The sequence below is a fragment of the Trachypithecus francoisi genome, unplaced genomic scaffold (genome assembly GCF_009764315.1).
Source record: "Trachypithecus francoisi isolate TF-2019V2 unplaced genomic scaffold, Tfra_2.0 Lachesis_group12, whole genome shotgun sequence".
NCBI lineage: Eukaryota > Metazoa > Chordata > Mammalia > Primates > Cercopithecidae > Trachypithecus > Trachypithecus francoisi.
This window is the reverse complement of record NW_022681457.1, coordinates 26,209,744-26,225,143: the sequence shown is the minus strand read 5'-3', so window position 1 is coordinate 26,225,143 and position 15,400 is coordinate 26,209,744. Positions and strand designations below refer to the sequence as shown.

At 38.9% G+C, this 15,400-nt stretch overlaps 1 protein-coding gene across 2 annotated transcripts in view; it reads right to left on the bottom strand.

Moving 5' to 3' along the window:
* Positions 1-15,400, bottom strand: part of CACHD1 (cache domain containing 1) — a 228,276-nt gene that overhangs the window by 31,578 nt on the left and 181,298 nt on the right. The window contains exons 9-13 of one of the 2 annotated variants that reach the window (XM_033225155.1): positions 14,842-15,075; positions 10,568-10,717; positions 8,988-9,111; positions 7,771-7,888; positions 3,039-3,207 (exon numbers count right to left, since the gene is read on the bottom strand). In XM_033225155.1, the coding sequence (XP_033081046.1) occupies positions 3,039-3,207; positions 7,771-7,888; positions 8,988-9,111; positions 10,568-10,717; positions 14,842-15,075 (795 nt within the window). The remainder of the gene's footprint in view (positions 1-3,038; positions 3,208-7,770; positions 7,889-8,987; positions 9,112-10,567; positions 10,718-14,841; positions 15,076-15,400) is intronic. The other variant, XM_033225156.1, reaches the window with a different exon arrangement.

The window sequence follows — 15,400 nt, the reverse complement described above, 5'->3', positions numbered from 1 at the left end:
TTTCAATCCAGGAATTTTATTAAATAGTTGTCCTCAGTAGGTTGGGTTAGAATTACCTAGTCTGCCATTCCCGGAAAACATTAAATAATGTTATGTCTCATTTAATTCTGATGGTATCTTCACTGGCTACCCTGGGAGATTATTATTATATTAATTAACCAAAGCAAAGACAACCAGAGGCTCGAAAAGTGTGCTGTGGATTCATGTATACATTCTTTTGCAGGCTCTCCATGCAAGGACATGCCAAAAAGAGACAGGGTAGTTCCTGAACTCAAAGAAGTTAGGGTCCAATTGTAATGACAAAGGATAAGGAAAATAGAGAAAAATAACAGTGTAAGAATAACACAATAATATAAGAAGTGTCAAAGGCATACATTCACTTCAGAGACAGAAGAGTCGCCATGGGGCTAGAGTAAAGAGAAGGAGCGGTGGCTTGGGGAGTGGGTCTCTTTTGTAGTGACAGAGACTGGCATTTTAGAAAAGGCTAGTGCAGTTAGATGGGTGAGCACAAAGAGAAAGAATCAAGATACAGAACCCAAAGCTTTGTGTCTAGGAGGTAGACATGCTTATTCATACACACATATACATATTTAATTGCCTTAGATAATTTACTCTTAAAAAATTTTTCTTTGTCTCTTTGTGTACCAAGAAAGATGATGTCCTTCCATCAGCTCACTTGAACACAGGTGACATATATTTAAGACCTGGCCTCTAAACCCCCACTTCAATGAAATCAAATGGAAATTTTGCCACTGCTTCCCATATTTCCCATTCCCTTTTTATTGTATTTCAATTACCTTGGTTCATTTTCATTGCCAACTGATCCTAACTCAGATGCCCTTGATTACCTCTCTACCTTGTCCTGGGGCCTTACCATCCAGGTGAGGAAGGGTGGCAAGATCTCCCAGTGAAAGTCAGACACTGGCCTATGGTCTGCTTGTTAATCGTATATAAATAATTAAGTTCATAAACTACATTATCTGAATAATCGCTATGAGACAGTGCTTGCTGTCCAACTGAAATACAATGTAATCCACAGATGTAATTTAAAATTTTCTAGTAACCACATTAAGAAAAGTGAAAAGTGGCTGGGCACCATGGTGCCTGTAATCCCAGCACTTTGGGAGGCCAAGGCGGGAGGATCACCTGAGGTCAGGAGTTAAGACCAGCCTGGCCAACATGGTGAAATCTCATCTTTACTAAAAATACAAAAATTAGCTGGCATGGTGGCACGCATCTGTAATCCCAGCTAATCAGGTGGCTGAGGCAGGAGAATCACCTGAACCCAGGAGACAGAGGTGGCAGTGAGCCAAAATCGCACCACTGTACTCCAGCCTGGGTGACAAGAGCAAAACTTCCTGTCAAAGTAAAAATAATTAAAAAAAAAAGCAAAGCAAAAAGTAGTATTAAATTAATTTTAATAATGTGCTTATAGAATCCAGTATATCTATAATAGCATTATAATTTTAACATGTCATCAATATAAAAATTAAGTATGAACTTCACACTTACCATACACCTCAATTTGGACGAGCCATATTTAAAGTGCCCAATAGCTACACATGGCTAGTGGCTGCCATATTGGCAACTATAACTTTGAGAGATTATGCAAAGGAAATAAAAAATCTAGGCTTGCGCTTCTTTTTCATCAAGAAAACTATTGTACTTCACTGTCTTAAATTTCAAAACAGTGACCTAATTTTCACCAGCAGTAGCCTGCTCACACAGAACTTAAAAGAGGTATGTACACATTAGCGTTTCAGTAAAGCATTTCTTAAAAATGTGAAAATTTTAAACATTTTTTTTGTATAAAAACGAACAAAACCCCAAAGACCAAATCAAAACGAAGAAATATAAAATCCTGCCTTCTTGGATCAACATCACTGGCTCTATCCAAATTGTCAGCACTGCTGGGAGGTATCCCAGAAGAGACCACTTAGTCCAGCCTGCTCTTCTGATCTCACATTCAGGCAGAACTCTCGAGGATGGAATTTAAGGGAGGAACACAAACACGAGTGCTATCATTTGAAATCTAGAGACTGCAGACTTCTAGCCTTGATTTCATTCCCATCGGTTCCCCTTCTTCTCAGTTAGCCAGTTGTGTCATGATTCTTAGTTATTAACTGTTTTGAACCCTAAGTCTTTTCAACAGAGAAAAAGAGAATACCTGTTTTACTGCACTGTGAGTATACTGTGGTTTGGTGACAACATAGACCACGAATGCCTAGTATGTGCCTGGCACATGGCAGAGCAGATGTGCGTGGGTCAAATCTCAGCTTTGCTATATTTTATGTTATCTGGGGGAAAATTATCTTTGGTAAACCCAAATTAATCACATGTCAACTCAGATGAAAAATAAAAAATGTCTGGTACGTAATAAATGTAAATTCCTTTTTTCTTCCTTTGAATTATCTTTGTATTCCCAAGCCCTTCTGAAGATAGGGATCTGTGGTAGATTACTGCTGATACGCTACATAGATTCCTTTGGAAGCCTTTTACTGTTATTCTACCCCACCCCACCTCAATATCCCCATGCTTATATGTTTACCTTTAATGGGCTGTATCTGTGCCTCCCTCTATGGACTTTGGGCTACACTGAAAACTCTGTGCCTAGCACTAGAAGAAAGCTGAAAGTGACTAAGAAATGTGAAAGCTGAGTTCTCTTCATAGAGCCTGGGCAAACTCTATTGGTGTAATTTACACGCCAGAGTCCCCCTAGAAGACCAGGCTGAAGTTAAACTTCACTCAACATCAAACTTGTCTTTTTTCCTTTCCTTGTCCTGTTTTCCTCACTTCCTCACTGGTTTCTCCAAGCCCATCCTGTATAAATCACTAGCACACAACACCTTGTCTCAGCGTCTGCTAGATGACCTGATTCGAGGCCAGGCTTCAAATCGTCTTCACATTTGTATCCCCAAACCAGCTGACTCTGCAGGCATTCAGTATCTTTTTGGGGGGTGTGGGGTGGATGGTATTCAAAAAGATATTTACAGTGAGCTGCTAAGAGTAAGAACGTGAAGGAAGTGTAAGGGCTTTACCTAGGGTTGCCAGCTGTTTGAAGTGGAGGCAAGCACTAGGCTGGCCCAGGAGATCCAGCCGGTGGTACAGCAGCTTGCTGCTGGGAACAGTGTTGAGGTTCTTCAGTTGTTTCACAGGTATTTCTGGTTGTATCACCACAATACACAGAATAAAGGAAGTGTCTTGTACCTGTAAAAATCAATAAAGAATTTCTAACCTAGAAAATGAGGGTTCCGTGGGGACAGGGACTTTGCATACATTATTTTCTGCTGCCTTTATCTTCTATCCTCACATGGAAGGTGTTCATTAAATATATGATGGATGAATGAAGACATGAGGATAGGGTGATAGAAGGTATCTAATTTTATATTTTCTGTTTTCTCTTCTTGTTGAGGAGACTTGAAGTATGTAACAGAAAATCATGGGGCTAACAAAAGGATAAGAAAAGAGTCCCTTTGAAACTGGGACCCTAGCCCTTTTTTGCTCATGTGGGTTAATAAGCACAAGCTAGAACAAGACATAATAATACAACACTTATTTCGATTTGGATTCGAAATGCACTTAAAAATACGTAATTGGTTTTGCCGTAAGTGTTCTGAGAATTGACTATTTTTCAAGCCAGTAGTGAATTCTCACTTTAAAAGAAAGGACTGGGGAGCAGCCAATACAGAATCAAGCTCATTCATTATATTCCAATGAATGCTTTCTCTTGTCCTGGCTGGAAATGACCAACATCACTACTTAAACTCATGAAAAACACAAATCCTATGGCACCCCTGCAGAGTCAGCCTGATTTGTCATTGCAGACCATCGTAGGCAAGTGTGCCATAGCTTAAAAAGTCTAATTTATTGGGCTCATATGTAGCAACAGTAGCATTTCCAGATTCACTTTGTGCCTAGAAATGGATGCTTCAACAAAATTTAGTGGGGACAATTCCACCACAGAATCAAAAGCCAATCTACCTAGTTCTAGCCACTTGATAAAGACTTAAAAGTAAAAGAAAGCCAAATTTCTCGATTATTATCCTATTATATTAGAAGAAAGATAGAACCTATTTAAAGATAGTTCATAAATAAATGAAGAGGCTGATGACTAGCAAAATCAGAACTAAAGAATGGTGCCTTATAAAGCAGCTCATGTGATTTACTTAGTGAAGTAAAAGTAAAAGATAAAGGAGAAAATTTTAACTAGGTAGGTTAGAGTTAAGTGAAATTTAGGATTTGTGAGGATGGTTGCAGACTCTTAAACACAGAAGCAATTTGTATCTTTCTGGAATTGCTTTCAAGTACTGCTGGCAAAGATATTCACTTAGATTAACAAATGTAATCCTCTTCCTCCAATCCCTAAATTATAAATTGACAAGGTGCTCTGAAGTGGCATTTACTATTTTCTCTCTTTTCAATCTCACAGTCATCCTTTAAGTTTGTCTTCCTATGTTGTGTGTTCCAAGGAACCAAAAACCCTACCAGAATGACTAGAATATAATTTTATAATTGGGCTATTCTCTTAAGAGAAAAATAAAGGTACCGTAAGCTTCTAAAAGTAGCACTTCATAAACAGCTCTTAGGAAAGCGGATTTCAATATAGGTCTTTCTGTCATGTTCTGAGCTGAAAAAAACAGTCTCTACATTAAAAGGAACTTTATTTCTAGAAGAGCTCTCTATGGGTTGGGAGTGGGTTTTTTTCACTGATTATAACATGGGATCCATGTTTTGAAGTGAAGCAGGCCTGTGTAACATGGGAACATGTGAATACCTTCTAATAGTCAGTACTTCTATCAGAGCAAACAGCCTCCTAAAATGCTAAAAAATGCACTTGGGTTACTCAGTGACAGAGTAATCTCTTAATGCTGCTAACACAATCTCTCAAGTTATATTTAAATTAATTCAGTGAAATAATCCCTCAATATCTGCTATATCTATGAGTGCTAAGCAGTTTAGCCAATTGTCCTCAGGATAAGCTAACTCCATTTGGATTATATTAGAAGAAACCATTTTAATTTTTAGGACAAGATGAGTATCTACCCTCCTCCCCAACAAAGTAACAAAACAGATCTTAAAAATATTTGCCCTTATTACTGGGTAACCAGCCTAGCATTTTTTTTTTTCAAGTCTCCAATCTCATTATTTATTATCTCTTTAAGTTTTCACTTATAGTGATCTGCTCAACAATTTTAGAACTTGGAGAAAGCTACCACTGCTACCTGAAGTTACTGCATGATTACTACCTCGAATCTGCCTAAGGAGAATAACCAGAATTTACTAGGATCACTGAAAAAAGCACAGTAACACTGAGGCTCTTTACTGTACCAAGAAAAAAACCACACTAACATTGAGGCTCTTTACTGTACCAAGAAAAAAACCACACTAACATTGAGGCTCTTTACTGTACACAGATGCCTACATTTCCTACTTTTCTTTTTAATGCCAACAACCATGAAGATATTTTCCCAGGATGTAACTGAGTTGCTTTCAATCAGAATGTGCTGGAGGTAAACAATCTCTAATTTCAAACACAAACGTCTGTTTTCTAATTTGGTGACTGGCTCACCCTTTCTGATATTAAAATTAAATAATTTGTCTTTAAAAATGATATAAGGGCAGATGGTGCTATCATCCTAAAGAAAAATCTGAAAATGAATCAGTTAAGAGAATTTCAAAATAGGCTTTGACCTTCCTCAAATGTGTATTACCAAACAACAAACTACCAGTAGAATTAGGCTTGTAAATGTTAAGTTTCTCAAATAGTTTCATTTATTAATTTGTTTGCTTCATTTGCATTTTAGTAATTGCTACTGCAATAGTGATACTTTAAGAACCAAACAAGAAGGTTGGAAGAGACTCCTGCCTAAATGCATTCTGGCTACTCCCAATTCCTATCTTTCCTGATCCAACTGATAAAGGCACGGACACTGTGTCGAGTTGCTCTTTGACTGTCTGCATCCACCACGAGGCTCGATGCTCTAGGCAGACAGAGTGTCAATCTTCTTTATCCTTCTTAGTATACAGAAAATGTTCAATAAGTAGTTTGTAAAGGGATGATTAAATGGATCTATTTGGAGTCAACAGGTTAAACATCAGATTTGTCCATCCAAGAAAAATCTCATGCATGACTGCATTTTATGTTCAGCGATGAAAATTTGATGATAAAAATAAAAGTCCACTCCCCTTTTGGTCAGTTATAGTATTTAGGGTCCTTCAACAGCACTGCTATGCTAATTGGGAAGAAGAGGAGAGAAAAGAAACACAGGTAATGTGAACAGTGTGTGTTAGATCTGCTTTCTCTGTGATTCCTTGAAGCCTGGTGTCTGAAAGAATCTGGTAAGAGAAAGCAGAAATGGGTGCCACAAGTTATGGCCAACCTATCGATCTGCTTGTGTTGAACATGAATAATCCAATTTCTAATCTAAGATTTTCTTTCCCTTAGAGAATGTCAGAGGGTACTTATGCTTTCACGTCTCCTTTTAAACTCCCAACCTCCACAATTTGAGTTGAACTGAAAAAATCCAACTGGATGTAATCGAAATGTTCATTAATAGGGGAGTGTTTAGAGAAATTTGGGTCATCTACACAATGCAATACTATATAGCCATTAAAGCCGTGTGTGAGCGTATATACACACACACATATATATGCCTGCCATTAAAGCCGTGTGTGAGCGTATATACACACACACATATATATGCCTGCCATTAAAGCCGTGTGTGAGCGTATATACACACACACATATATATGCCTGCCATTAAAGCCGTGTATGAGCGCATATATACACACACATATATATGCCTGCCATTAAAGCTCTGTGAGTATACACACACATACATATATATGCCTGACATTAAAGCCGTGTGTGAGTGTATATACACACACACACATATATATGCCTACCATTAAAGCCATGTGTGAGCGTATATACACACACACACATATATATATGCCTACCATTAAAGCCATGTGTGAGTGTATATACACACACACATATATATGCCTGCCATTAAAGCCGTGTGTGAGCGTATATACACACACACATATATACGCCTGCCATTAAAGCCGTGTGTCAGCGTATACACACACACACACACATATATGCCTGCCATTAAAGCCGTGTGTGAGCGTATATACACACACACACATATGCCTGCCATTAAAGCCATGTGTGAGCGTATACACACACACACACATATATATGCCTGCCATTAAAGCCGTGTGTGTGTATATACACACATATACATATATATGCCTGTCTGTATATATACATTTTCTGGAAATTGATCTAAATGGCTACTCATGGGGAATGGAAAGTCAAAGGAAGGAAGGAAGTAGATAGTTTTGGCACTATCATGGCTCACTGCAGCTTCAACCTCTCAGGCTTAAGCAATCCTCCCACCGCAACCTCCTGAGTAGCTGGGAGTACAGCATGTGTCACCACGTCTGGCTAATTTTTACATTTTTTATACAGATGGGATTTTGTTATGTTGTCCAGGCTGGGCATAGTTTACTTTCTGCTTTCTATCCTTTTATATGGTGTGATGAATTCATCATGAACAATTATGAGTTTTATAAACAAAAAAGGAAAAATAATTATACAACATCTGTGGAATGTCTTCTTTCTCAATCACTTTAAAACCTGGTTAGTCACATTCTGAGACACAATATCAGACCCAAGTGCCACCCCCTGCCCGAGAATTCCCATATGAACAAAAGCACTGCACCCTGTAGCTCTTTAAGCAAAAACAACTTCCTCTCACTCACCATCTTCCAGGCATAGCTAACATTGTAGGCTTCCTTTCCAGTTTCTCTCAGCTTGTTTATGTGCCAAGACAGGGATGAGTTCACAGGGACTGCGATAATCTGGCTGCCCAGAGGGAGGCTGTGTTGGCAAACAGAATTAAATATTTCAGGCAAAAGATAAAATTAAGCACTTAATTAAAGGCAAGGAAGAAGCTGTGAGCCAATGGCCACCTCCTGATTTTGAATACCAATGAAACTCATCAGTTTTGAAAGAGATAATGTGAGATTTTCAATTTCGTAAAAGCATTATGTCAGCTCTGCATTAAAAACATTCCTTACTCTCCATCCTTGCTCCCCAACTCTAATTCTTTCCAGAGACTAACTTGTCTCAAATCGCTCAGTCGTTAATTTTCAACCAATGAGCACAAAGACTCATTCCTCTACAGGTTACCATCTGCCAGAATAATGTATCACAGTTGGAAAAAATCCAATCTGTTTTTTATTTTAAGAAAAAACAATGTATAAGATTGTGCTGTCAACTTGGAATGGACGCTACTTTGCCAGGCTATTTTTTGGCAAATATAACAAAGCTGGTCCTCAACTTAGCCTTTTATTTTGCCAACATTTTTCAATTTGGTATCACTGGAACTTTTTTTTGAAAATGAGATGAAATGTATCTGATTTTACAATGAAAGTCAATGTGAACACAGAATTTGATTTACAAGACATTATCCTCAAATGATAGTTCCAAGAGACCTTATCTGTGATACAAAGTGAGCAAAATCTTGGGTGCTTTTCTTTTTTTTTTTTTTTTTGAGACGGAGTCTCGCTGTGTTGCCCAGGCTGGAGTGCAGTGGCCGGATCTCAGCTCACTGCAAGCTCCGCCTCCCTGGTTCACGCCATTCTCCTGCCTCAGCCTCCCATGTAGCTGGGACCACAGGCGCCCACTACCACGCCCGGCTAATTTTTTTTGTATTTTTAGTAGATACGGGGTTTCACCGTGTTAGCCAGGATGATCTCGATCTCCTGACCTCGTGATCCGCCCTTCTCGGCCTCCCAAAGTGCTGGGATTACAGGTGTGAGCCACTATTCTTATGGAAACATTACTGAGAATACTTTTGATAACATAAAAATAATTTATACACTTGTTTTACACTTTATAGTAAATACTCGTATGTGGCTTTGATGGGTCCCATTCTCAGGGAAAAAGAATCCTATGACCCTCACCTTTTCCTTACCTGAGGATATTTTGCCGAACTAATTCAAATTTTGGAATGTTTTCATAATGTATGATGTCGGTATGAAGTGGGGGCTCTGATAATAAATATGGCCTGGTAAGAGATGGGTGCATAAGTGTATATCCTGCAATAAGAAAACAAAATGCATGTTAATAAGAAACATGTTGTAGGAAGTTCTGAATCACTGTTTTGAAATATGGGGTACTCTGGGCTGGCTGCCCAATATTCAACTTCTCATTGTGCAACTCACCAGTCCAATAAAAACTGAACCTGTTTTATATGTGCTTATATAAAACCCTTGCAGCGTGGAAAGATGTCTTAAATTATCAAACATCCGTCTAATCAAGAGTATTTTGGAGGTATTGGTTGTTTGGTTGTTTTATAAAACATTCTAATCTACCACATAAATCTTAAATAAATCTAAGATAACAATTTAGTAAAAAAAAAAAAGATCCAAAGGATGACTTTTTTTTTGTTTGTTTAACTTCTTTTAACTTCAGGGGTAAATGTGCATGTTTATTATATAGGTAAGCCTGTGTCGTGGGGGTTTGTTGTACAGATTATTTTGTGACCCAGTACTAAGCATAGTACCCAATAGTTATTTTTTGTGCTCCTCTCCCTTGCCCCACTTTCCACCCTTAGGTAGCCTCAGTGTCTGTTGTCCTCCTCTTTGTGTCCATGTGTTCTCATCATTTAGCTCCCACTTATAAGTGAGAACACGCAGTACTTGGTTTTCTGTTTCTGAGTTAGTTTGCTAAGGATAATGGCCCCCAGCTCCATCTATGATCCTGCAAAGGACATGATCTTATTCTTTTTTAAATGGCTGCATAGTATTCCATATGTACCACGTTTTCTTTATCCAGTCTACCAGTGAGGGGCATTTAGGGCGATTCCACGTCTTAGCTATTGTGAATAGCACTGCAATGAACATACAGGTGTCTTTACGATAGAACGATTTACATTTCTTTGGGGGGGTGTGTGTGTGTGTATATATGTATATCCAGTAATGGGATTGCTGGGTTGAAAGGCAATTCTGTTTTCATCTCTTTGAGGAATCTTCACACTGCTTTCCACAATGGCTGACCTAATTTACATTCCCACCAAGAGTGTTCAAGTGTCCCCTTTTCTCGGCAACTTCGCCAGCATCTGCTATGTTTTGACTTTTTAATAATAGGCATTCTGACAGGTGTAGGATAGTATCTCACTGTGGTTTGGATTTGCATTTCTTCAATGATCAGGGATACTGAGATTGTTTTCATAGGCTTGTTGGCTGCATTATTTCTTCTTTTGAAAAGTATCTGTTCATATCAAAGGATGACATTCAATGTGTCATTCAATCCTCCAGTCTAACTTCCTGATTTACAAATAACTGTTCCCTACCCCTCAAAGAACACAGAAACATATGTGTAATTTGGAGATCCACTCCACCACCTTTATGGTGTTCCACTACAAATGAGCAATCTTAGTCAGAATGCTCTTCTTTACACTACAATTTTTCTATTTTGTTTGTAGAATATCTATACCTTATTTTCTTTAGGTTTCTAAAAAAGTATTCTTAGGATAAACATTTAGCAGATTACCTTTGTCGTCTATGAGAAAAGTATAGGAAGCCAAAGAGTCTTGGTAATACGTCACGTCTTCAAGAATATAAGCCAGATTCACGTCCACACCTACAATTCCCAGAAGTAGGTTTCCAAAATAACAGGGTTTACTCACAGTCATTATCAAACCTATGGGTTAAAAACAAAATAAATCTAAAGAATAGCAGAGAAGGAATTGGACAAAGACTGGCACTGTGCTCCAGTGAATCATGAAGGCTTCTACCAGCTGTCTCAATTTTGTTTGGAAGAAAAGTTTCCCATGTGGTCCAGTAATCAAGCACTGCCTTTGCAGACAGCATAATAAATGAGTTAGAGTGGGAGGGAAAGAGCGATCTTTGGCAGCTCAGATAGCGCAGTTAATTCAAATGGAAGCAATTTCTATGTTTTCCACTACTTTTTCACCTAAAAAGATAAGACATTCCAGATCAGTGCAAAACATCAGCAGCACTAAATACATTTTTCTATTTCGTGAAGTAGGTAGATTCAGCTGAACTTGAAAGATCAATGGACAATGAATCTAAAAACTGTACTTATAGTCCAGCTGTACCCCTTTTGTATTGTACAGGTGACATTGGATATAACTTCTCCGAGCCTTGGTTCACACATCTGCTTATTTTTTTTAATTTTAATATTTCGAGATGAGGTCTCATTCTGTCACCCAGGTTGGAATGCAGTGGTGCGATCATAGCTCATGGTGGCCTCAACTGCCTGGGCTCAAGTAATCCTCCCTCCTCAGCCTCCCAAGTAGCTGGGATTATGGGGATGAGCCACTGTGCCTGGCTCACACACCTGTTTAAAGGGTACAGCATTAACTGCTTTACTGATTTCTAGGAAATGTTAGATCAAAAGAGACTATGGATAAACGAATGCTTAAAAGGTATTATTACTATACCCCATTAATGCATCCTTTAAAGAAAGGTGAAAACAAGGGGAAAAAAACTTAGAAAGGTACAGTATCTGAACATACAGAACTTCAAGTAGCTGAAGGAGGAATTAAGTTTCCAAAGGAATGTATTTCCAGTCATTCAGGCCAGGAGTTCCTAAATTTTTATGTAAGGGGTCAGACAGGAAATATTTCAGGCTTTGTGGGCTACACAGTCTCTAGTGCATAATTTTTCCTTTTTTTTTTTTTAATAACCTTTTCAAAATATAAAGACAGTATTTAGGTAATAGGCCATTAAAAACAACAACAACAACAATAATAGGATACCTAGGGAAAGGACAAAGCACACAGGAGGAAAATGCAGAAACAGAATGTGCTGATGGTGGGTCAATGCATGGCCCTGAGATCGAGACACCTGGTTTCTCCTTGTGGCTTCCCTGCTGGGTTTGGTAAGTTGTGCTACGTCTTGGAATGAGTCTCTCCATATATCAGATGGGGTGGGGGGGGTGAGATAAAATGATCTTTACAATCCCCAACAATTATACAATCCTATGGCTCTAAAGAAAACTCTAAACAAAAAGATGGATTGTTTATCTTTATCTTGATTTTGTGTTTTCCTGTGCTTGATGTCATGTTGATGTCTATCAGCCTATCAGAAAGCCATTCTTCTAGAAACATCCAGCAAAGGGATTTAACACTCCTGAAGGCTTCTACAAAGAATGAGCTTCTACACACAGAATTGCATATGATGTCCACTTGAGGTATTATTGAGTTGCTATGGTTGCACAGGCCAACTAAATGCATCATTTGGTAGGAAGAAGTGGACACATCACTGAAAAAGCTTCTGAAGTCATGCAATGGGTCTCTATTTTGGTTTCAAAAGCATTTTTTAAGCAGTTCACATTTAGAATGCTATCTGTTTTAAAACGTTTTAAAATAACAGGTATTTAAGAAGGTTTTAGAAATGCATTTTGGAGAAGGTTTTTCCCAGGTCTCCCAGGATAAATAGGTTGTAAGCGGCAGGAGCAGGCTGAGGACCAGCATGGAGACAGAGGTCACAATCCGCCCGCCACAGTTCCCTGAGCTTTAGTCTAGGATTAAAGCCATTTTCATAGATCAGTAAAGTACAACAGAAATACTCAGTGACTGAGATGCCTGTTCGCTTCAAATTTCTATTCTCCTCTGGACAGGTTGAGAACAAAGTCTTAAAAAAGAAACACAATCTTACTTTTCAATTATCAACTGGGACAGAAGACTCTTGATCCCATTATGGCAAATAAAGTATGCTAAGCTCTTGTTATACTGACAAAATCCTCAATCACTCTCTCTGCTTTAACCTAAAGCACATAGATTTACTATTTAAAAAGAAATATGTTCAGTAACTGATATTTTAATCTGTGTAGGTTTTGAACTAGAGTCACATAAACATGGGTTTCCCTAGAATCAAGCCTCATGTCATGGAGTTCGAGGATGTGTCACTCAATAATTCTAGAGACTGAAAAGACAGACACACTCCAGCAGAGGAATTCAATAGATCTGTGAACCAATCACTGAAATCCACGGCACAGGATTCATAACACAGGCCCCAGGGAGTAAAATTTGGATGGTATCAGGCAACAGGTCGCCCAATTTCTACATGTGATTTGGTTTAAAGCATTCAGGGTAAATCCAGCTCTCTGGATTTAGGAGGGAGTCCCACCCTACCTGATACCACTATCAATAATAGAATTTGGCTATATAAACTTCTGAGTTTGTGAAAAACTGGATTTCTACATCTTTTGTCCCTTTCACACAGTATTAACAGGAATTACTGATTTGCCTTTCTCTTCTCAGACTTACAAGCTTACTGAGGGTAAGCTTACTCACTCACCACTGCCTGGCACAATGCTTGGCTGGCACTCAGTAATGTAGGCTACATGCATAAAAGGTAACTTGGATTTAAGACTTCATGTTTTCACTAAAAAGGGAAATAACCTTATCTAAAAGTGGGAGTTTCTATTCTATATACATGTGTAGGCCCTGACAGTAATAGGAGTGATTTAAAAAAGTGAGGCTGGGTATGGTGGCCCACACCTGCACTTTAGGAGGCAAAGGTGGGAGGATTGCTTGAGGCCAGGGGGTCGAGGCTGCAGTGAACTATGATCACGCCACTGCACTCTGGCCTGGGTGAGAGGGAGAGGCCCTGTCTCTTTAAAAATAAAAATTGAGATATAATGGCAGTTGGCTTATTTCTTCCTTATAGAAAGAGAATGTCTACCTAGTTTCTAGAAAACACCTTCTCTATAGGCTTGTTACTTTTTACACGAGTTTAAAAAAAATTCATATTTGTGAGAGTTCCTAGCTAACAAAACACAAACATATCTCAAATGGCAATGGTGCCTGTCTGGCTAATAATTAGCTACTTCTTCAATTTTCTTCTCTGTCAAGGAAGGACAGGGGGGAGGATATAGAGAAAAGCGTGGAGGAGGAAAAGAACGTGGAGAAGGAAAAGAGAAAGATCGCGCGTTTACTGAAAATATACTGTTAGGCATTGTTCTAGATGTTTTATTATTATTGCATTTAATCTTCGCAACTGCCTTGAGAGAAATGTTGTATTTTCTGTTATATTTTCCAGATTCTATTTTATAGGTTAGGAAATTGAATCCCGTGAAGGTTCAGTACTTTACTCAACATCCTGTTATGGGTAACTCAGGCATCAGGATGATGGCGACACTGATGTTAGTAATAATAACAATGACAACAACAAAGGTAAAATACATTTAATAAATGAGATAAAAACAGTAATTACAATTGAATGGTATGCCGGTCATGTGTTATCATATATTTTATAATATCTAGGTAATCCTAGATTAACTAGATAATGACAGGTCATATATGTTATCTAGTTAATCCTAATAATCTGAAAGATTTACTATCCCATTTTACAGGTGACCAAATGGAGAATTAACACCATTAAATAACTTACCAAGGACAACACCTCAAGTGGAAGAGTGGAATTTGAAAGCCCATCTGAGGCCAGGCCCGTGTTTGTGCCACGATACCACGTTGCCTTGTCTCAGGCTGAATCCTCGGCACTTCTGAGTTTCATTTCCCATGTGCCATGATACAAAGCTACCCTTTAGTCCTAATTCACAAACTTTTGGATATTTGAGAATCCTCACATAGCCTCCCCAGAGGATACATCCATTATGTGTACTCTGGCCAGGGTAATAAGGAAGAACCTGGGCTGGGGATTTCTGCTGTACAATACAGAGCTATAGGACAGGTGGCAGGGCTGCTAAGAAATCCTATGATCCTGAGAAACAGGTGCCCATTCCTATCCACCCAATTCTTTTCCCCTTCCTTTAACAGGAAGTTTATCCAAACTCACCATCTCCCATCTCATCAGAGAAGGGGAGGCTGAAGACGGCTTCGTCAATCATCCGGTTGGGAAGGTTTGTGTAGAACCTGCCCACTGTGGTCTCCAGGTTGCTCAACTGGTTCAGCACCATCATGCTGCCCTTAATCACAGGCAAGGCCGTCCGGTCTGGCACACCGTACTTTCCTGAATTCTGTTCAGCTAGATCCCTCAGAAAAGCCAGCTCTTTCAAACCAGTCACCCCATCTAAAATGGAAAGCCAAGAGAAGACCACAGAAAGCAAAATGGTTTATATTCATTCAGCCTCTTGCCATTTAGATAAATACAGGCATGGATGAGGTCTTGTAATACCAAAGGGGTTTTTGCAGAGACCGCGTGGACTCTGGATACAAATATCAGTTCCTGCTGAGGAAACAAAGCCTGAGGCATGGTCTTCCCTGAAATAGTCAAGAGGGGAAAGGGACTCTTCACAGGGCAATGATGAAAAACATATGCATAAATAAAGGAGTCCCATTCAGTAAGAATGTGTTCTCCCCATAAGTTAATTATAAAATGAAAATTCATTTCTGCA